This window comes from Vitis vinifera, chromosome 7 (assembly GCF_030704535.1).
Source record: "Vitis vinifera cultivar Pinot Noir 40024 chromosome 7, ASM3070453v1".
NCBI classification, from domain to species: domain Eukaryota; kingdom Viridiplantae; phylum Streptophyta; class Magnoliopsida; order Vitales; family Vitaceae; genus Vitis; species Vitis vinifera.
Window position 1 is genome coordinate 31,011,923 of NC_081811.1, and position 22,856 is coordinate 31,034,778.

The 22,856-nt window shown below is 36.0% G+C and overlaps 1 protein-coding gene across 3 annotated transcripts in view; it reads right to left on the reverse strand.

Moving 5' to 3' along the window:
* LOC100252760 (uncharacterized) overlaps positions 1-22,856 on the reverse strand; it is a 67,273-nt gene that overhangs the window by 36,586 nt on the left and 7,831 nt on the right. For all 3 annotated transcript variants that reach the window (XM_010654739.3, XM_010654738.3, XM_010654740.3), the window contains exons 4-5: positions 11,928-12,009; positions 11,524-11,848 (exon numbers count right to left, since the gene is read on the reverse strand). In XM_010654739.3, coding sequence (XP_010653041.1) covers positions 11,524-11,848; positions 11,928-12,009 — 407 coding nt within the window. The remainder of the gene's footprint in view (positions 1-11,523; positions 11,849-11,927; positions 12,010-22,856) is intronic.

Consider the following 22,856-nt stretch of genomic DNA (forward strand, 5'->3'; position numbering starts at 1 on the left):
GAGCAACTAACCACCAGATAAGGCTAATGATCAAGGATTCTAATCTGAGCAACAACCTATCTCCACCTTAGGAGGAGCCAAAATGCCTCTGTTCAGTAAGGAACAAGTAGAGCAACTATTTGAACTTCTAAAGCAGATCCAGAGCCCCACTTCTACCCCTTCATCCTCTTGTTAGTTGGCTCAAAAAGGTAATTTTTTAAAGTACTGTCAGCTTCTTTTGATCATAAGGCTTCTTGGATCATGATTCAGGTGCAATTGATCATACGACCAGCCTTTCACATTTATTCTTATCCTACACACCATGTCCTGGAAATGCTAAAATCAAAGCAGCTGATGGGTCTCTTTCTTCTATAGTAGGAAAAGGGACAATCACAATTTCGGATTCCTTGGTGTTAAAGTTTGTCCTTCATGTCCCAAATTTGTCTTGTAACTTGTTATCTATCAGCAAACTCACAAAGGATCTGCAATGGATCATTAAATTCTTCCCTTCTCATTGTAAATTTCATGACTTGGCTTCTGGGATGACGATTGGCAGTGCTAAGGAACAAGATAGACTCTTTTACTTCGAAGATCATGTTACATTGAATAGACAAGCTCAAAAGACAGCAACTAGTGATACTTTTTCTGCTCATAGTGAAATAATGTTTTGGCATTATAGACTCGGGCACCCAAGTTTTCCTTATTTGCAAAAACTTTTCCCTCCATTATTCAAGAATAAAAATTTCTCTTCATTTCAATGTAAAATTTGTCAACTTGCTAAGAATCATCATTCTATTTTTCCGTTTTGTCCCTACAAAAACCTTTTACTCTTATACACAGTGACATTTGGGGCCCTTCTAAAGTGATTAACTCGTTCATAACTTATCAATGATCATACTAGAGTATGTTGGGTGTTCCTTTTGAAAGAAAAATCTCATGCAGAAAAACCTTTAAGCACTTCCATACCATAGTCCAAAACCAATTCCAAACAAACATACAAGGATTAAAAATTTATAATGGTAAAGAATAATTCAATACCTTTCCTAGTTCCTACCTATTAGAACATGGAATAGTCCACCAATGCTCATGTGTTGATAACCCCTAACAAAATGGTATTGTTGAACTTAAAAATAAGCACTTGCTGGAAGCATCACGTTCTCTTTTGTTTACCACTTGGGTTCTAAAATATCTTTGGGGAGAAGTGATTCTTACCACTTCATACTTGATTAACCAAATGCCTACCCGAATATTCAACTTCCAAACATCTCTTGACCAATTGTCAACCATCTACCTACATATTAGATTATTCAGGTTTTTCGATGCACTGTTTTTATCCATATTTATAAATATCACTAAAGTAAACTTGATCCTTGAGCACTCAAGTGTGTAATTATTGGCTACTCTCCGACTCAAAAGGGATACAAATGTTATGATTTTTTTCTAGAAAAAATTTTGCCACTATGTATGTTATCTTCTTTGAGAATCAGCCTTATTTCCCAAAAACTCCTCTTTGGTGGGAGAACTCACCCCAGGAAGAGTTGTTTTAGGAATTGTCCTTACCCCTACCAATTGTTGTCTCACAACCCAATATGGCTCCAAGCCAAAAACCATCAGACCTTAAATTGGCCAAAATCATCCATGACTCACCTAGGATACTATGGACCCCTAGCTTAAAACCTCCAATGCCACAACAAGTTGTTAATCGATCTAGTTCAAGGAGGGATATCACTATCATTGCTCCACAATCAAAACTTCATGTTTATTCAAGACAGCAAAACCTTCAAGCAACAGAAGTTCAACCTCTTGAATATTGCCATGAGCTTGAATCTATAGCAAATCCAAACAAAGGTAACTCAATTTCCCCTTCCATTCCTCCGTCAAACCTTGATATTCCTATTTCCATTAGGAAAGGAATTATATCTTGCACTATGCATCCTATATCTAAATATGTGTCTTATCATAGATTGTCTCCAACCTTAAACGGTTTTACAACTCACTTGTCTGGTTTAGGAATTTTTTTCCCAATAATATCCAAGATGCTCTACTTGTTCAAAAATGGAGACAAGCAGTTATGGAGGAGATGAGAGCTCTTGGAGGTTAGTGAGCTTACCTAAAGAGAAGAATCTAGCAGGATGCAAGTAGGTGCTTACTATTAAATACATAGTAGACCGTTCAATCGAAAGATATAAAGCCAAATTGGTTGCAAAAGGTTTCACTTAAAACATATGATATTGACTACCAAGAGACATTCACTCTAGTAGTGAAAAATGCACACCATTCGGGTATTACTATCTCTTGCAACTAATTTTGATTAGCCTTTATGTCAACTAGATGTAAAGAATGTCTTTCTCAATGGAGAACTTGAAGAAGAAGTTTGCATGAATCTACCCTTGGCTTAAAGGATGTGTATGACTTTGATAAGATATGAAAGTTGAGAAAGTCCCTTTATAGTCTAAAGCAATGTTCACGTGCTTGGTTCGACAAGTTCACAAAGTCAATTCATGACCATGGTTACACTCGAAGTCAATCAAAACACACAATGTTCTACAAACATTCAAACAATGGAGGTATTTCTATTTTCATTGTTTGTGTACATAATATTATTATGACTCGTAATGGTGTTACCAAAATGGAGAGACCAAAGTAGATCCTAGACAAAGTTTTTGAAATAAAGGATCTTGGTCAGCTACAATACTTCTTGGGCATGAAGATAGCTAGATCAAAGAATAAGATCTTTATCTCATAAAGGAACCCTAGATCTCTTGAAAGAAACAGGGATACTTGGTTGCAAACATGATGATACTCTAATTGATGTTAATTACAGGTTGAGGTTGTCACAAGGAGTTGTAATAGATACAAGAAGATATTAGAGATTAGTAGGAAAGTTTATCTAACTCGCTAAATAACTGGACTTGGCATTTGCAGTAAGTGTGGTTAGCCAAGTTATGCATTCCCCTCATGAAGAACATTTTCAAGTAGTGTACAAGATTCTTAGATATCTAAAGAAGACTCCAAGAAAGGGATTGTTATTCAAAAAGAGAGATCATATGAGTGTTGAGGCATTTACCGATGCTAATTGGGTTAGATCTGTAAGTGAGAAGAGGTCAACTTCAAGGTATTGCACCTTTGTTGGAGGTTGTTTGATCACATGGAAAAGCAAGAAGCAATCGATTGTTTCTAGACATAGTGTTGAAGCAGAGTTTAGAGCATTAACACTTGGCACTTGTCAATTCTTATGGCTAAGAAGACTCCTACAAAAATAGAGGATGTCGACTAAAACTCCTATTAAATTATACTCTAACAATAAGGCAATAATGAACATTGTTCATAACCCTATATATCATGAAAAAACTAAATATGTTACAGTAAACAAACATTTCATTATAGAAAACATAAAAAATTGAGTGATTTGTATGCTTTATATTCCTTCAAAGAAGCAATTGGCAAATATTCTTACAAAGGGACTTCAAAGAGATTCATTCAAGTCATTAACTTGCAAGCTGGGAATGATTGATAGCTTTGTGCCAACTTGAGGAGTGTGGAAAATCCTATCATTGATGAATCTTTTTCCTATTTTTAAGTTCAGATTTTATGGAATAAGAATGAAAAATTGATTAGGATTTTATACATTTATTTATACAAAATTTAGTTTCCAATTTTATAGGTTTCAATTATTTACATTTTTACCCTTTGTAACTAATCTATAAAAAAGGACTCAATCCTCTTCCAAGAAGGGATCCCAATTTCTCAAAGGTACCATTTTTTCACTTTAAATAAGGATAAAGACGATGGTACAACACAAAATTGGAAAGAAAATGTTTTATACAACTTTTAATACCCTTTCTTATTATAATTAGGAACATCAAGATCAATATCAAACAAGGTTTTCAACAACAAAAAAAAAAAAAAAAATTAAAAGGGTATCAAAATTACCAACCTTTAGATTTGAAGATTGGTATGAGAGAGAGAGATAGATCCGTTACATTGTCCTATTTTCTTCTTAAAAGGATTGGATCAACATTTACTGGTTCAGTTTCCAGTTTGGTTCCCCTCATGTTCCCTATTACACGGTATCGATTTGGGTGCAAGGCTAGTCAAAGACAAGCATAGGATCCATCAAAGAAGTATTTGGTGAATTAGGTGTCACATATTAGGTTGATCTAAAGGATATGATAGTTATTTTATACTGTTTTTCTCCCCTAAAGATCTTTATTGGAAGCATATAACAAATCTTCAAAGAATTTTACATCCATAGTGACAAATACCTATACCCGTTTTGTGTAGGTGAATAACCTAGAAATATGCACTTAATGGCTCTAAGATCTAATTTAGATTGTACCCTACTTAGAAGATGAACAAAGGTTGCACACCCAAGAACCTTAAGAGGAAGGGACCTAAGGAGATTAATATTGGGAAATAGTGTTCTTAGAACCTAGATAGGAGTTTTGGAGTTTAGAGTCTTAGAGAGTATGGGATTTATTAAATAAGTAACAATTAAGACAACATAACTCTAGTGAATTTTAAGGACATCGTGGGTAAACCATAAGGCTCTAGCACTTATCAGTAAATGTCTATTTTTTCTCTCTAATAAATTTTAGGGACATTGTGAGTAAACCATAAGGCTCTAGCAATTATCAACAAATGTAGGTTTTTTCTCTCTGCCACTCCATTTTGTTGGGGCATATCAAAACATGAGGAATAATGAACAATCCCATTTTTAAGAAGATAAGATCCCAAAATATTATTATAATTTTTTTTTTTATAATCGAGGAACCTTCCATGGTCAAGCTCCTAAGACTCTCCATGAGGACCCAAACCTTGGGGTGTTGACCGCTCCGCATCCCAAAATATTATTATAATATACTTTCAACTTTACTTTTTGTATGAAATTGATTTTAAAAATTATAATTGCTTCAAACTTCATTTTGAGAAAGTAAATCCAAGTTATGCTAATACAATCACCAATGAGGTTTATGAACCATCTAAACCAAAATAAGAACTAACATGAAATTATCCCATACATCACTATGAATAATGGAAAACAGGATCTAAATTTTTTTGTTTTACATGAGAAATAAAACATGATGACTCTAAGAAAACTCACAAAGTTCACATTCAAATCTAAAAGAGTCTAGAACAGAAAAATTTTCAGCATATAAAAGTTTGGTTCCTTTGTTGGGAGAAAGAGGAAGAAAGTTCGGAGAATTACTCCTTATGCCTATATTAGACCATATAAAAGGAAAGATATAGGTGTGTATTTGAGAATACTAACAAAGTCAATCAAGCTCTCAAACAATCTTTTATGTATTACTTTTTGGAATTGGTTAGCATTCATAGGAGACCACTCTTTGTCCATCTTAGACTTCATTGATTAATTGAGCTCTATGTAGTGTGTGGGAGTTGTTTCTTATATATCCCTCTACTTGGTTTGGCCTTTCGACATCTTTGTATATGGTTAGAGCCAAAATATGTGCTCCAATGACACATATGATATAATTTATACAATATAAAAGCTCAAATCATCCAACTTAACTTAAATTGATGTTCAAACCCTAGTTATGGATCTAACATATATTTTGAGCCTAATTCCAAGTTCAAGGGATGAAAAGAATACTAAGTGTAAAAGTCATTATCAACCAAGGAAGAAAAAGGGGTTAAAAATGCTTTAATGAAAGAGTCAAGACTCAAGGAACATGAGGAAAGACAAGATGAGGATGTTATGAACTTAAAAGATGAAGAATGGTCATTATGAAGTAAGAAAGAAGGCACACAATCATGGGAAAGGAAGCATGAAGCAAAATTCAACTAATTCACATGGCAATTTAGAACTTGGAATCTAGCAGCAACATATACTGTAACTTTGAATTGAAATCTGGAGCACTTTCCAAGGTCATTTTTTGACAAGTTGCATATCGTTTTGAAGCTCAAGAAGTCGGGAGTCCAACGCTTCAAACAGTGTGCAAATCAGAGCAAAAACAAGGAAGTTACGCACATTTGAAGCAAACTGGGTAGAGAAGAATAATGAGCTCAAAATTGATAACTTGAATTCAAAATGGTTTTTGGCCATTTGAACTTAAGGGAATGCAACGATACTTTTAGTAGAGGTTGAGTTCGAACCCCAACCCACCACCTATTCCAAACAAGAGGCATGCATTTTGAACCCGAAAACATGGTGAAATAGCTTGGGCAGTGGGTGAGTTCGAAATTCATAGTAAATTTTAAACTCACATGCTTGGATTTTGAATTGAGCTTTCCCCCCACTTATGAGTTCAAAATTGATTTCGAACTCACTCCAATTTTGAACCCAACCATTTTGAACTCACTCCAATTTTGAACTCGGCCACTGGTGATCGAGTTTTGAGTTTGGAAACACATCAAAACGAGTTCCAAATGCCTCCATCCAAGTCAAAATGCATGATACTCATTTAGAACTCGTAATATTTTAAGTCTTTTAAGTTTTCTATGACTTTTTCTTTCTAATAAATGGCCAATGGAAGTATGTCACATGTTAGATTATTGAATTTATTATATAAACTCTCTTAGTTTAAGTTTTTTTTTAGGAGAGGAGGAAAGAATAGAGAGAGGGAGATTGATCTCACCTATTGAAAGTCCTTAATAATGTTTTAGGTTTTCTTTTCTTTTCTTTTCTTTTTTAATCTTTCTATTTTATTTTCTTAGCAACCAAACATAGGTTGTGAGGAGAAATCTTCCACCATGTTTGGTTAACTTGATTGATCCGAAGATGCTAACACGAAGGTGAAGAATCCAAAGGAGGAGTAGCAAGAAACGAAAATGTATTGAATGGTTTGATTATGTTTTCAAGTTTAGATCGTTAGAAATAGATCCTTTATATTAGTTCTCCTTAGATGAATTATAGAGGATTCTTATCAAGATACTAGTGATTCATAGGAAAACCTTGATCATTAGTTACTATAATTTGATCATACTGTTAACGAATGTAAGGGTTGAATCTACAAAGATGGATATAGGCTTTTGATTGAATAAAACTGAAAAATCAAAATTAATCATTATATTTAATTGGTTTAAGAGATCTGTGTTTTAATAGTAAAAATCTAAGTTCCAAATGTAATATTGGCCTTAGGATTCAATTTGGTCATGGATTGACTTTGCTCCTAAACCCTAAATTTTATAATGTTCTCCCCCTCTAAGGATTTGACAATGGGTTGTGAAACTCTTTGAGACATTTTTCTTGGTTTGATTTATTTCATGTAATATTTTAGGAAATTTCTCCTTATTTATTTAATTTAGGGTTTCAATCACTTTAGCAAATAATTAATCCTTTTAATCTAAAAACAAATAAACACATTAGAGTTTATCTCAAAGGACAACAACTTAAAACACTACAAAGTCATGCTAACTTTATCTCTAGTTTTTCTTAGCCACAATTACCACGTATTTAAGCTTTAGTATTTTATTTACAACAAAGATTTGCAGTCAGTATACACAACGTATACTTAAGTGCGTTTTTTGTTAGGTGTCATTAATGTATATATTAATTGCCTATAAAAAAAAAAACATAGTTGGGAAGTCTTAACCGATACTATAACAACTAAATTTCCTTCACTTTATTCTTGAGTACCCCAACGACATGAACTTGGGCACTTTTGTACACTTCAAGATGCAAGTGATACAACCCTTCTCTCTCTTCAGCACTGTCAATCCTCTTCCCCATAGCTAGATCCTAAAACACACATTCAGTGGGAAAGAAAGTTACATTATAGTTTAGCTCTTTTATAACCTTACTAATGGACAACAAATTACAAGCAATATTTAGAACATGAGGAGCAATGGTAGCGTCAAAGAAGAAGACAAAGAAATCGAACCCTTCCATGAATGGGAATAAAAGAGCCATTGGCAACTTTGACCTTATCTTTTCTTAAACATGGAATATAGGTTAAAAAGGCATGTGAATCACTAGTCATGTGACCAGTTGCCCCTGAATCAATAACCCAAGGATTAGATGAGACATCATAAAAGGCACTCAAAGATGTATGGATTGAGCAAAATTACTAGAGTTTTAAGTTCCTAATCTGTCTCAAAATTTTGTATAAGGAACATTATCTAAATGTTGAGTTGTCCCACCGGGCATGCCATCTTTAGGTTCAAAATTCTCGGTGGTCACAGTTTGATTCACCTTCTTCTAAGGTTGTTTGCCTCCTTTCTCACAAAGAGAAGAAGGTTTTCCATGTAGTTTTCAACATGTTCATTGTATGTCTTGATTTGTTGCAGTAGTTGCACCACCTAGTATCTTTCTCCCTAGGTTTTTTATCCCTAGTTTGTTGTGACTAGTAGCAACAGAGTTAGCACTTCTTGAACCATTGTAAATGTTGAGCTTTCTTATGAAATGGGTTTCATCATCATAACCCTATGTTATTTTTCACCGCTCACATACGAGAAAGTTTAATCTAAGATGGAAAAGGTTTCTTACCAAGCATTTGTCCTCTAACCACACATCAAACTTGGGATTGAGCCCAACTAAAATTCAAAGACTCAATCTTGTTCCAACATTTCTTCCAATATTGCCACATCCTCTAGTGATTTTGTCTTTAAATGATAATGTAGATCAAATTCATGCCATAAAATTGCTATAATGTTGTAGCAAACAATCACAATGAGATCTCCCCACTTTGTCTTGTGAATTGTTACCTTCAACTCAAATATCTAAGTAGCATTTACTTTTTTGGAATATGTCTATGATACCACATCCCAAACTTCTTTGGCAAGTTAATAGAAAAGGTTCATTGATCTCAAGTTCCATCAAGTTGATCAACCATGAGATGACTTATTTCAGCTTCCCATAATTCAAAAGAAGGATTTGAGATTTTTTATTCCTTAATGGTACCGCACAAATACCCATCTTTCTTCTACTCTTAAGGTAAAGTTCCACAGCTTATGACCACCTAAGAAAATTCTTACCAGTCAGCTTTTCAGAAATAATTTGGAGACCGATTATCATAATGGGTGATGAATCTAGGCTGTTAAGTTGTTTCAATAGGAGTTTATACAAAAATTCCTGTCATTGGTAAAACAAATAGGCAGCACAAGAAGGTGAAGACCAGAAAAAATTGTGAGGAAAGGATTAGAATATATTTCCAGGCTTTGATACCATGTGAGTAGAAGAGAGGAAAAGAGAGGAAAATGATTCCTCACTTAATCAGACTAGAAAAGTTTTACAGGGTACAAATACACAATTTGTACAGCTATTAGAGGGGGGGAAAAGTCCTATATACCACTATTCAATCTCTAGATTTGCTCCATGATCTACTCCCTACCAAATATGCATAAAACATTGACTAAACCAAACTCTATGAATCTGGACAGATTTTATGTGGCTCCTGCTAACATAAGCATAAGAAGCTTGAACACACCACAAACTGTGAGTATAAATAAATTAACAACTAGCAATTCAAATTCATGAAGGATCTTAAAGAATCTTCTAGATTGGGAAATTATCTTATTAGTTCATCTTATGAAACTTATTAGGAACCACCAAATCATATATGATTTGATTGATAAAGATTTTTACATTTCAAACACCTTTTTTCCAGCAAAACCCTACATTCTATGCTAACCAATAATACCCTGTTACACTCAGACTACAACTCTAGATATGTTTCTCATGATGGGTGCGCCTTATCTGAAGGGAGTGGAGCATAAACAGAAGCGCTCAAAAAAAGAGTTGTGGCATCTTCAATCACTTACCAAATTGCACACAAAACATCATTTTTGAATTACCCAAATCCTTAAAATCAAATTATCCACTCTAAGGATGTTATTCAGAACTACCCCAAAATAGAGAAGAGACCTTGAAAGGAACTATACTACTCCACTCAATAAAGCCTTCAACCAACCTCTGGGGTCAGCTATACAAGTACCTTCTTTTCCTTTCAACTCTTAAGGCTTATACTACTCAATTCAATAAAGCCTTCAACCCAACTTTGAGGTCAAGCTATACAAATACTCTAAACACTTAAGGCCCATATTACTCAACTCAATAAAGACTTCAACCCCAACTTGGGGGTCAGCCATATAAGTACATTCTTTCCCTCAAGGCCATGTTATCCATCAATTAAAGGGAAATCATTCCATCATCAACTTCTTCATTCTCTTGTTTCTACTACATCATGCTTTTCGGAACCCTTTGATTTGATTCAAGCGCTCCTTATTAGCAATTCATTTCCCTCCATAGCACGTGACTGAGCATGCCCACTTTCCTTGTCCCATCCTTAAGTAGTGGAACCTCTAACTTATGATAAAAGCATTCCTTTTTTCTGTAGCTTCTTCCATTGTCACGCATCCATTTTAACATCCTCAACTTAGTTACACTCATTCTTTGAACCCATGTAACCTTCCAACTTGAGTTCAATTGGGAAAAACAATCATCATTACCAAAGAGCATCATCCACAACAAGCTACAATCATCTTCTCCTATCACATTATCCAAAAATGAATACGAATAGAAACAAGGATAAAAAGAACTCTAGAACTATAAGAAGCATTGCCAGTTGAGTTTTACAAAATTGATATTCCAATCCTGCAAGTTGTCATGAAAACTACTAGGAAAGGCTGCATAAAGGATTATTACCTGCCCATATATCCTAACAGTACCCCACTCATCCCTGACACCCCACTTGAGAACCTATCTTTTTCTAAATGATGCACCCAATTTAGGAACAGATTTCTAAAGACCATGTAGCCTTGGATCTCATAGTCCTAACTCACCTACATCACTGCTCTCCACCAAAAACAATTCAGTTCTTTTCTTTCTTTTTTCTTTGATAAAAAACAAGGTAATATAATAAATAGAGGAGAAAGCACAAAAAGGATGAGGCGTCCTTCCAAGTTGAAAGAGAATTAGCATAAAGAACAAAGAATTCCAACAACTTGCCCTCCATGCCAATGTCATACAAAAATGATATTGAGGGAGATGGTCTCCCACATAGCCTAATGCAAAAGAGGCTCAAATTAGCCAACATCTCAGCTTCCTGATTTGTTGATCTAGGCCTCCATGTGAAAGATCAGCCCACATCTCTCGACAGTTCCACTATCCTCATTAGTCAATAGTCATATCTCCAAGGTCCTGTCAAATCATTAGTCATCCAGGAAAGAGCAGTGATGAATATTCCTCCAACAAGATATCAGAGAAACCAAGCAACTTTGCCTCTCTCGGGCCTTGGTCCTCTCCAATCATTAGTCATCCAGGAAAGAATATTAGCTTAGTCCTCCTCCAACAAGATATCAGAGCAACCAAGTAACTTTGCCTCTCTGTGGCCTTCATCCTCTCTAGTCAGTCATACAGGAAAGAACAGTATTTGAATCCTCCTTCAAGAAGACATCAGAGAAACCAAGCTACTTTGCCTCTCAGACCTTCTAGAAGGGTTAAAGATGTGAATAATTAAAATAAAATTTAGGATACATTTTGAATTTATAAGAATACTATCACTACTAATTTGCAGTAAATAGAATGAAACCAATATCAAAGTCAATTAAGTGAATGTCAATTCAAAAGGTCAGCCAGCTTACTTTGCATTTCATCATGCCGAGTGCTCTTCTCTATTAGAAGGCACTGTGCTAGAATCACTCCCTGTTGAATTGCATTTAGAGGAACAGCAGCAGTGCCATCATTTTGAGTGCCTTGTGCTCCAATTCCAGGGTTGTCATTTTGTAATAATCTTGGCGTCATCAATACATCGGAAGCTTCACCTTTTCCATTTTGATGTGCAAGTGAATTATTTTCACCAATTATAGAAGCATTAGTTGGAAGTTCAGGGCTTGTTGAGGGGCATGTATCCCCACTGTTTAACATGCTTGTGTTTGCAACAAGTACCAGTTGTGCCTTTGGTTCCACCTGTATCCAGTAATGATCTGTAAAGTAATGAAGGAAAGTTTGCAACAAATTTCCAAACACAAAATTTTGAAGTATGTACTTGATGTACAGTCCGGAAGCCAAGTACTCCAGTGAGAGAAAGCTGAAGCCCAGATGCCACTTCAGCTGATTCAAAATTCAGCCTGATACCATAAAGATGCTTCAGAAAACAATAGATAATAAAGGAGTCACCAAAACCAAAAAAAACGAAGGGAGAAACCCTCTTTTCGACACTCAAAGAAAGACAGTTGAGTATATTTAGCAACAACAGCATAAGGCTAGAGTTCAAAAAGCAGTGTTGTCAACATAAACACTTGACATTGAGGCCACCAAATTATTCACTAAACTGAAAATAATGTCCCAATAGTTTAACGTAAGGGGAATACAACTTCATAACCTTCCAAAAATTTCAGTTTTGCATGTAACTGACAACAAAAAAAGGGAAGGAAAGACTGGACTATGGAATATAGCTGCTCTACAAGTGTTGGCAATATGCCCTTGAGGCCTAGCTCAAGTGGCAAGGGGATGGGTTGGGAAGATAGAAGGTTCTAAATTCAGCCAAAAAAAAAAACAAAAAAAACAAATAATAGAAAACAAAACAAAAAATACAGGATTAACATGAATTTGGCCAAAATCCCAGAGGCCAATAATTTCTACAATAGCTCACAGTTTAGCCTGATCACTGCCCATATATACCACATGACAAGAGAAATCATTTTATGGAATACTACATTTTTTTAGAAGAAAAATGTCATTCCAACAGCCTCAAAGCATATTTAATACATGGGATAGAAAAATAGAAAGCCAATTTAAAGTTTTTTTTTTTTTTGTGGCTCAGAAAAAAATCAATTGTCTTGATTTCACACAACTCATAACCCAAAGTACAGACAGCATTCCCCTTTACACTTGTTTTCAAAATCTCTAAGCAAAAACTTCATGAAATTTGAGATGAGAAAATACTTCTTTCCAAAATAGTAATGTCCACTTCATCAATTTCTTAGCGTGAATTTGCTTTTATTTACAGTAAGTTATAAATTTTATTAAGAATATATCAAGTTTCACTGACTTCAATGAGTATTTTCTAGGGTTAACCCAATAGGAATTTTTCAAACTTCGTACTTCGAAAAATTTTAGTCCTGTTTGGCTTCTCAGTTAGCTTTGTTTCATCAAGGTTTTTTCTTATGTGAAAGATTTTGAAGATTCTTTGGATAAAGTTCAATGTACCAAAATAGGATTGCAGTATAATGAAATTTGAGATCTTTAGTAGATTTTTGAGTGGTGAGACATGATTTCCCAGGTTATTCTTCTTATTGCTTGGTTTGCTATTAAGAGATTCAGTTCAGGAGGCCTTATAAAACCTTGATCCCAAATTGGTGTGCAATACGTAAGGCCTACAGGCAATTGAACATTGTTCCTGCAGTATCCTTACTCTGCATTTTTTTTTTAGCAGTAGTTCAAAGCATTGCTTTAGGGAATATTGGAGACTGTGGGGCATCTCCTTTGGGAGTTTTGGTAGGAAGGAGCAAAGAAGGGTTTGACCATGCACTTTCTATACTATCACCTTTGTGATTTAGATATATCAAAAAAATAATAATAATAATAATAATATATGCATGATTTTTTTTGTTTAAAAATATTTATAACATTATTTACAAATTTATATTTCATTTGTATTTAATTACCATACAAAAAATATATGGAAAGACTCATTAAAAAAATTATTATGATTGCTTTTACATTTTTAACAATAAATAAAATTTGAAAATAAGATAATTAAAATTAATTTACTTACTAAAGTTTTATTTTAGTATTTCATTTTTTGGGGTATATTAAAAAGTTTGGAAAATAGAAATAAGTTATATATATTATACACATATTATCAAAGCTTTGGTGGCTAAGTGTCACCCATTTTACATAGTAAGACCTAGTCTAAGTCTCAACCTTCCCTCCTTAATTTTTTATTCCAACTGTACACGTGTCAACACATGAGTGGATAGCCATCTTGTGTCTCTTGGATGGCACGTGTCCTCATAACAATGAGCCTCGAGATATTTCCAGAACCTCCTGCACCTCACATTCCCTCTGACTCTCCACTCTCTCCTTCCATTGCAAACTCCATGGAAGCACATTTCTTCTCTCTCTTTTTAAAAACCCTAGGGTTGGAAGAATTGTGATTGAATATAGGCCTAATTACACACATTTCGTTCTACAACTACTCCTGTATAGTTGACCGGTATAGTTGTACATGTAACCAATGTTTTTAGAAACGAATCAGTCATTGAATAGGAAAAGTTACCGATTCACGATTCACTGGTTGGACTGGTGGTTGAACTCATTCGAACCAGTGATATTATAAAACTAAAATACTACATTGCTCAATAGTCCAATCCTCCATTTTACAACTAGAGGTCTGTGGGGTCAAGTCCTCCCACTTGCAAATGTTTGTTTTCCCTACCTGTAATCAATCCCACATTAGAAGAGCATCAATTGTATGTGCTCTACGAATACCTTGCAACAACCTTTCATGGGCAAGCTTGCCAATGGATGGGCTGGATAAGGATTTAGGCTTATAAAGTGGAAAACCATATGGTTTTGGGGCTTGATTATTGGGAACCAGATAGTTTGTCTAGTTTGACGGCCAAACAGCAAACATTTCAATGTTGGTTGAATTATAAAACAGTTCACTAGGGCAAACGAGACTGGAAAGGTTGCCAATCAGCGGCCCAACCATTCAGACCAGCCAATCCAGTCTAGTTTTTAAAATTTCACATGTAACAACCATCTATATCATTGTTAAATTGATAAAAATCAGGTATATAATTAGGCCATCAGATAAGTGATTAGGCTAGGAATATTCTTTCCTTGTTTTTCGATTTTTTTACCAAGTGTTTTGTATTTTAAATACTTGATACAAACTCATAATGAAGATAAGGGAAGAAACATTTTTTCCTTCACTGCATTTATGGTGTCAGAGCAGGTCTGTAACAAACTTGTATTCTATTTTTTTTTTTTTTTTTTTTTACCTTCATTGCCCAGAAACCTTTTTCTTTTTCAATGACCTTCATTGCCAAATCCCTTTCTCTTAACCTTTCATTACCCATAACTTCATCCCTCTGTGACCTAAATTGCCATTATTAGATGCTGTCCTGTCATAACTCAACAAGGAGACGGTGAAAAAAGGAGGGAGTCCAATGGAAAATTTCAGGCGAGCTCCTCAAGTGAAGATCATGGAGAAAAATTCAGAAACAAATTATTTTAGCAAGACTGAATTGGAAAAGCTAAAAAGGTGGGAAAACTGATCTTCCAATTCCACACAAGGCCAGATTTCACTCATGATTTAAGTGTAGTTAGTCAATTTATGCATGCTTCACTCAAGTCCCACTTAAAAGTTGTGTACAAAATTGTCAGATACCTAAAGGTGACCTCAGGTAAAGGAGTAATGTTTCAAAGAAAAGGTGTTCTACGATTGGAAGCCTACACTGATGCAAATTAGGCAAGATCCATAGAAGATATAAGATCAACAATTGGATATTGTATGTTTCTAAGAAGTAATCTCATCACTTAGAGAAGTAATAAACAACCCATTGTTGCCCAATCAAGTGTCAAAGCTAAGTTTAGAGCTATGGCTCAAGGCATTTGCAAGCTATTTGTGGCTAAGAATTGTGCTCACTCACCTTAAGATCAAGATCAAAGATCCCATGATGTTGTACTGTGACACAAAGCAGCTATTACCTCGTCTATCATGATCGTACAAAACATATGGAGATTAATTGACATTTTATCAAAGAAAAATTGGAGACTGGCCAAGTGTGCATTCCCTACGTGTCTTCATCAAAATAGCTAGCCAATATACTAACCAAAGGTCTCCCTAGCTTGACATTTCATCAAATTTTAGACAACCTTGGAACCCACTTAAGGGAGAGTGTTGGAAGATTTGTGATTGAATATAGGCTTAATCACACACTTTCTATAATTATTCTTGTCTAGCTAATTTGTATAGTTGTATATGTAACAACTATCTATATAGCTATTTAATTAATAAAAATCGTTTGCAATTAGGCTAGGAACATTCTTTCCTTATTTTTCAAATTTTTTTCAACTATTTTGTATTTTAAATAAATTGTACAAACTCATAAATGAAGATAAGGGAAAAAACATTTTTTCCTTCACTACATTCATCTTAGATCTGAGTTTTTTGTTTCTCTCTCTAGAAACCCTAGGAACCTGTACAAACCATGGTTGAAGCTCCAACAATGGGAGGTCCATGGAAGAGCAGAGCTTAGTATTTGTAGCTTTGACTTTGAGACCACATCCAAGTCATAATCAATTGTCATTGTCAAAAAAATGTCAATATTCCTACGAAATTTTGCTGAATATCACGATAAAACTAGAAAATCTTGATACAATCAAGGAAAAAAAAAATTGGCAACCATCTTTCCTCTCCATTTATCATATTAGTGCCTCTTGAAATCTTGATATTTCATTGAAAATCGACCAAATTTTCATCCATGCCAATCACCGAAAATTTCAATGGAGTACCCATGAGCTTAATCATGAGAGATTGTGCAACAATTTGTTCTATAGGAAATTATAAAGGGAGCATTTAGCCTCAATCAAATCCTCCTCCCAAAGAGCCTCTCAAGATTTATCTTGATTGTGCTCCAAAAATCCAAGCCAAATGGGAATTGGAGGGATTATTATAGAGATGGCATAATATATTCCTTTTCAAAACCAAATGCTTGAGGTTTGGTAAGAAATAAATCCAAGCACGATTAGGAGGTCATAAAGGGCAATAAAGGGGTCAAGGACCACTTTGGTATAGTGGTAAGAGCCTTCTCTAAACCTACAATAGTGGTTTCTCTATTCAAAAGGAGATTATAAAGAAGGGTTTGACCATATACTTTTCTATGCTACCATTTCTGTGATTAGGACGAAAAATTAGGAGGGATCCAGGCTTCTTTAAGATCATGAGGAATAGACTTTGCTTTTCACCTCCCTTAAGGTACCCATCACCAAGAGAGAAACGCGAGGATTTTCGAGGATAAAGCAAGGAATTCAGGGTTTCTTTGGGACTCTATTGTTTTCCTTGCTTCTCTTTGGGCTTTCTGTTCCAAGGCATTTAAGGGGACTCCCTTTAATGTGATTCAACTTAATTGGATAGCGGTGTGTACTCCATAAGGATTGGTCCTTATAGGGAGTTCGTTTGTTTTCTGTGTATTTTCCTGTAATTTAGTTGTCTTTGGCGGGAAGATTTCTCATCCTTCTTCTTGTACTTCTTTTTCTATCAATATATCTTTGTGTCGTTTCCAATCAAAAAAAAAAAGGTACCCATCACCAAGGATCAAAGTATCAAAAATGTGAAAATATCGATAGTTGAATTTTACAAAGATATAGGAAATATTAGACAAAAAACCGGAAAAAAAAAATATCGATGATACTAAAATTGAACAAAACTCATAAAAATGTTGAGAAAAACTCTAAATGATAAAAACATGTAATTATACACATATTAAATATGTTTTTTTGAAGAAAACAATATATGATAAAATTTGTGATGTTTGACAGTATTATGCAAAACTTGAAAACACACTCAATACCAAAATGATGACTTAGTTGTACCAAGTATATAAAAGAAATGATGATACATGTATCATATTTTGTTCAAAAATGTTTATAATTTTATTTTAATTTTTTTTATCAAAAACAAAAATTTGTTAATGATAATAATATTATTTACAAATTTATATTTATCTTATATCCAAAAAGTTTAGAAGACATAAATAAGTTAAGGATTATACATATGTATTATCAAAGCTATGGTGACTAAGTGTCACCCATTTTACATAGAAAGACCTAGTTCAAGTCTAACGTTCCCTCTTTAATTTTTTATTCCAACTATACACACGTCAACATATGAGTAGATAGCCATCTTGTGTCTCTTGGATTACACATCAACTATACACACGTCAACATATGGGCCTCAAGATATTTCCAAAGCCTAGTGCACTACGCACCCTCATGCACCTTAGTTAAACCAACAACACCCACCTCATATTCCCTCTTTCTCCTTGCTCTCTCCCTCTACTACAAACTCCATAGAAGCACATTTCTACTCTCTCTCTCTTTAGAAACCCTAGGATATGAGTTTTGTTGTTTCTCTAGAAACCCCAAGAACCTGAACGAATGATGGTTGGAGCTCTAACAAAAAGGATCCATGGTAGAGCAAAGCTTGGTCTTTGTAGCTTCAGCCTCGAGACCATTTCCAAGTTGCAATCAATTGTCATCACCAAAAAAGGCCAATATTCCAATGAAATTTCACCAAAAGATAGCAATAAAATCGAAAAATCTGTATACAATCAAGAAAAAAATCGATAACTTTCCATCAAACCATCTTTCTTCTCAATTTACTGTATTGTGCCTTCGAAAATCCTCATATTTTATCGAAAATCGACCAGATTTTCATCCATGCCCATCACTAAAAAGCCCAATGGAGTTCCTATGAGCTTAATCATGAAAGATTGTGCAACAATTTAATCTATAGGAAAGTATAAAGGGAGCACTTAGCCTCAATCAAATTCTCCTCCCAAAGAGCCTCTCAAGCTTTATCTTGATATGTACTGTAGAAATCCAAGCCAAATGAGGGTTGAAGAGATTATTATAGAGATGACATAATATGTTCCTTTTTCGAAACCAAATGCTTGAGGTTCGGTAAGAAATAAATCCTAGCACAATTAGGTGGTCATAGAGGATAATAACGGGGGTCAAGGACCATTTTGGTATAGTGATAAGAGTTTGCTCTAAACTTGTAGTAGTGGTTGGTTTCTCCATTCAAATAGAGATTCTAGCTCTTTTGAAGGGTCAGTTCCAAGCTACATATTTGGGTATTTTTAATCTCTTAGTGGAAGGAGATTCTATTGTTGCCATATCTTGGATGACTAAGAAGGGGAGAGGTCATGATAATTCTTTAGAGTTAGGTTTTTCCTTGTGTTGGGCTCCTTACTTAACCAATCATATTACAGATGCCTAAGTACAATGTGGACCCAAGCTACCAAGCATTTGGATTCTTTTGTAAGAGATTCTTTCCTCCATGAGCTGTCTTAAGCATTGTTGCAACCATCTTAAGTTGTGAAATTAGAGTTGCTTTTTTGGATTGGCATAAATTTACTTCTTTTAATCAAATTTTGTATACGATTGTGTAATTGTCAGTAATTACTATTTCAATGCAATGGAATGATTGTTTCCAATCAACAAAAAAGAGAGGGAAAAAGAGAAAGAAAGATGGTCTAGGGCCAATTCTCTCTCAGGTCTTCTTAAGGAGTACACATCCTTAGCAATACAATAACCCAATAAGTAAGGCAGAGATATGGCAAATCCCATGTCCTTAATGGAGGCTTTGATCACAATCAAAAAGCAAATAGATTGGCTAAGAAAAATAGTGCACCCCCAGCCCCCCCACCACCCCCCTCCCCCCACAACCACCACACACGCACAAAGGAAAGAAGTTTTCCTAGGGGCTTCCATTGTTTGGTGTTGCCTTCTTTTTTTTTTTCTTTTTTTTTGTTGCTTTTTCTACAAGGATAAATAAATTTAAAGGAAAAAAATCTAAAACCTCTCATCCTTTTTATGCATCCATTTTCCTTTCATTGATAAAATGTTTCATCTCTTGTCAAAAAAATTCTATTGCAAATCTGTCTCTGCAGCCCAAAATATGACTGGCCTAAGGCACTTAAAGGGCATCCATACAAGAAGCCAACAAATTTGTAGGCTCTATGTGTGCAAAACACATAGATGAAGTGTGCACATGCCCAGAAAAAGCACATAGATGAGCTTTTAGAAGATATCTCATCCTTTTCAGGCATCCATTTTCCTTTGATTGATAAAATGTTTCATCTCTTGTCAAAAAATTCTATTGCAAATCTGTCTCTACAGCCCAAAATATGACTGGCCTAGGGCACTTAAAGGGCATCCATACAAGAAGCCAACAAATTTGTAGGCCCTATGTGTGCAAAACACATAGATGAAGTGTGCACATGCTATATATGTGGGATTTAGTTCCAACAAGAATAGAAGTTTTTTTTTTTTTTTTTTTATTGGAAACGACACAAAGATATATTGATAGAAAAAAGAAGTACAAGAAAAAGGATGAGAAATCGTCCCACCAAAGACAACTAAATTACAGGAAAATACACATAAAACAAACAAACTCCCACTAAGGACCAATCCTTATGGAGTACACACCGCTAACCAATCCAGTTGAATCACATTAAGGGGAGTCCCCTTAAATGCCTTGGAATAGAAAGCCCAAAGGGAAGCAAGGAAAACAATAAGAGTCCCAAAGGAACTCTGAATTCCTTGCTTTATCCTCGAAAATCTTTGTACATGTGAGTGTGTGCGTGTGCATGTGTGTGTGTGTGTGAGAGAGAGAGAGAGAGAGAGAGAGAAAAGGTAATCATTAGCTTAAGTAAGGGCCAGGGAAATGCAATAGAGAAGTTTAACAATAAGTGTTTCAAAGAGCAAAATGGAAAACAAAGAAGTCCCCTTACCTAAGACCTCTAGAAACCCCAATCTATCCCTAGCCCTCTATCAAGCAAAACAACATAACAAGCCAACCTAAGACACCCCAAAGTCACACATACCACTTAAAATCAAAGCCTTCATATATGCTTTTCAACATGATGATATGTTTTTTGAAACCCACCTTAAAGGTCACAAATTCCTCTAGGAGTATTTCTCATGTAAGCTCCCATTAGAAATTAAGATCATATCAAGAACTTGCCTTCCCTCAAGATGAGGGCAAAGTCTCATAAAGAAACTTACATATTAGTTTAAAAAGAACCTTTTCTATGATCTTATACAAACTAATTGTCAAGCTAATAGGTCTAACGCCATAACCATTATAGATTAATCTTTATTAAGGACTAGAGCAACAAACATGGACTTGGGATTACAATTAGTCTGGCTTTTTAGTAGTGTTGAATATAATGTATGTATAGTATACTATCTTTCCTTGTTAATATAGGTCACATGTATGGTAGTTAGGACTCCTAGCCTTGTATATATATATCTCTCAATTGTAAGTAGAGATTAGATGAATGAAAATAAGGTTTTTCTCCTTTCTCTCTCTCTCTCTCAACATGGTATCAGAGCCAAAGGAGAAAACCTAATTTTTTTTTTCGGTTTAGCCGTGTACTCAATTCCAGCGAACCGTCCAGTGACCGTGTTTCACTCCGGTCCCCTCATTCCCTTCCCGAACCACCCCGGACAACCTCATCGCCGTCGGATCTCTACCACGCCTGCAACCCTTTCCGGCGAATTTTTCCGGCGACCTCTTTTCCGGGCACCGACCACATATTCCGAACCGCCGGAGGCTGATCTACACGCCAGTGGAAACCCCACCAGCAACCGGAGTCTCACGCGCCCCCACGCGCCGATCTTCCCCGTCGGACTGTCACCCACGCACCGGCGCGTGACGGCGCGTGGCTCACTTTCCGGCCACGTCCGACACCTCTCTAGGCTCGTCCGGCGCCGTCTTGGCCTTCTCGCCCTCCGGCAGTCCTCCACGAGCCCTGCATCTCCACTTTTTTTTCCTGTTTTTGGCTTTCTTGCCATTCCGACCACATCTGACAGGGCTTCCTCTCCATCTCCGAGGCTTGGGTGCTGCTTCTCTTCCTCTCCAGGGCTCTCTTCGATCCAAATACGTGAATATGACCACCAAAAATCAGATCTTTACCTCTGTTCTCTCTGGATCTCCTCTGATTACCTCAGAGAAATTGGTTGGCAGTGAGAATTATCTCTCCTGGTCTGCCTCTGTTGAACTTTGGTTTATGGGTCAAGGATATGAAGATCACTTGGTTACCTAGGAGGCAGATATCCCTGAGGTTGACCGCGTACAGTGGAGGAAGATAGATGCCCAGTTATGTAGTGTATTATGGCAATCGGTTGATCCCCGGATTCTTCTTCATCTTCAGGCCTATAAAACTTGTTTTAAATTTTGGACTCAGGCCAAAGGATTATACACGAATGATATCCAACGTCTCTATAAGGTGGCTTCTGCTATTGTCCATCTCAGCCAACAGGACTTGGATCTATCTACTTATATTGGTCAGATTGCCTCTCTTAAGGAGCAGTTCTTGACTGTGATGCCTCTTACTCCTGATGTTGGGGCTCAACAAACGCAGCTTGACAAGTTCTTCATGGTCCTTACTCTTATTGGCCTCCGTCCGGATCTTGAGCCTATTCGTGATCAGATTCTTGGTAGTTCATCAGTTCCGTCCTTGGATGACGTGTTTGCTCGCCTCCTCCGTCTCTCGTCCACTCAGACTTTGCCATCTGATAGCGCTTCAGATTCTTCTGTGTTAGTTTCTCAAACTACCTCTCGAGGAGGACGCAGTGGTACCCGAGGTCGAGGCCAACGTCCTCATTGCACCTATTGCAATAAACTTGGCCACACTCGCGATCGTTGCTATCAGTTACATGGAAGACCTCCTCGCACTGCCCATATGGCCCAGTCCTCTGATTCTCCACTGCCTCAACTTCCGAGCTCCTCCGCATCTCAGACATCTCAGGCTTCTATTGCCTCTGTTGCCCAGCCTGGTAATGCCTCTGCTTGCCTTACCCACACATCTTCTCTTGGACCCTGGATTCTAGATTCTGGAGCATCTGATCACCTATCTGGTAATAAGGATCTTTTCTCCTCTATCACTACTACCTCTGATTTACCTACTGTTACCTTAGCTAATGGTTCTCAAACTGTGGCTAAAGGTATTGGTTTGGCCCTTCCTCTGCCTTCTCTACCTCTCACTTCTGTCCTTTATACTCCTGAATGTCCTTTTAATCTTATTTCCATCAGCAAAATCACTCGTACTCTTAATTGCTCTATTACCTTTTCTGATAAATTTGTGACCTTGCAGGACCGGAGTACGGGGAAGACGATTGGCATAGGACGTGAGTCTCAAGGCCTCTATCACCTCACCTCAGATTCATCTCCTGC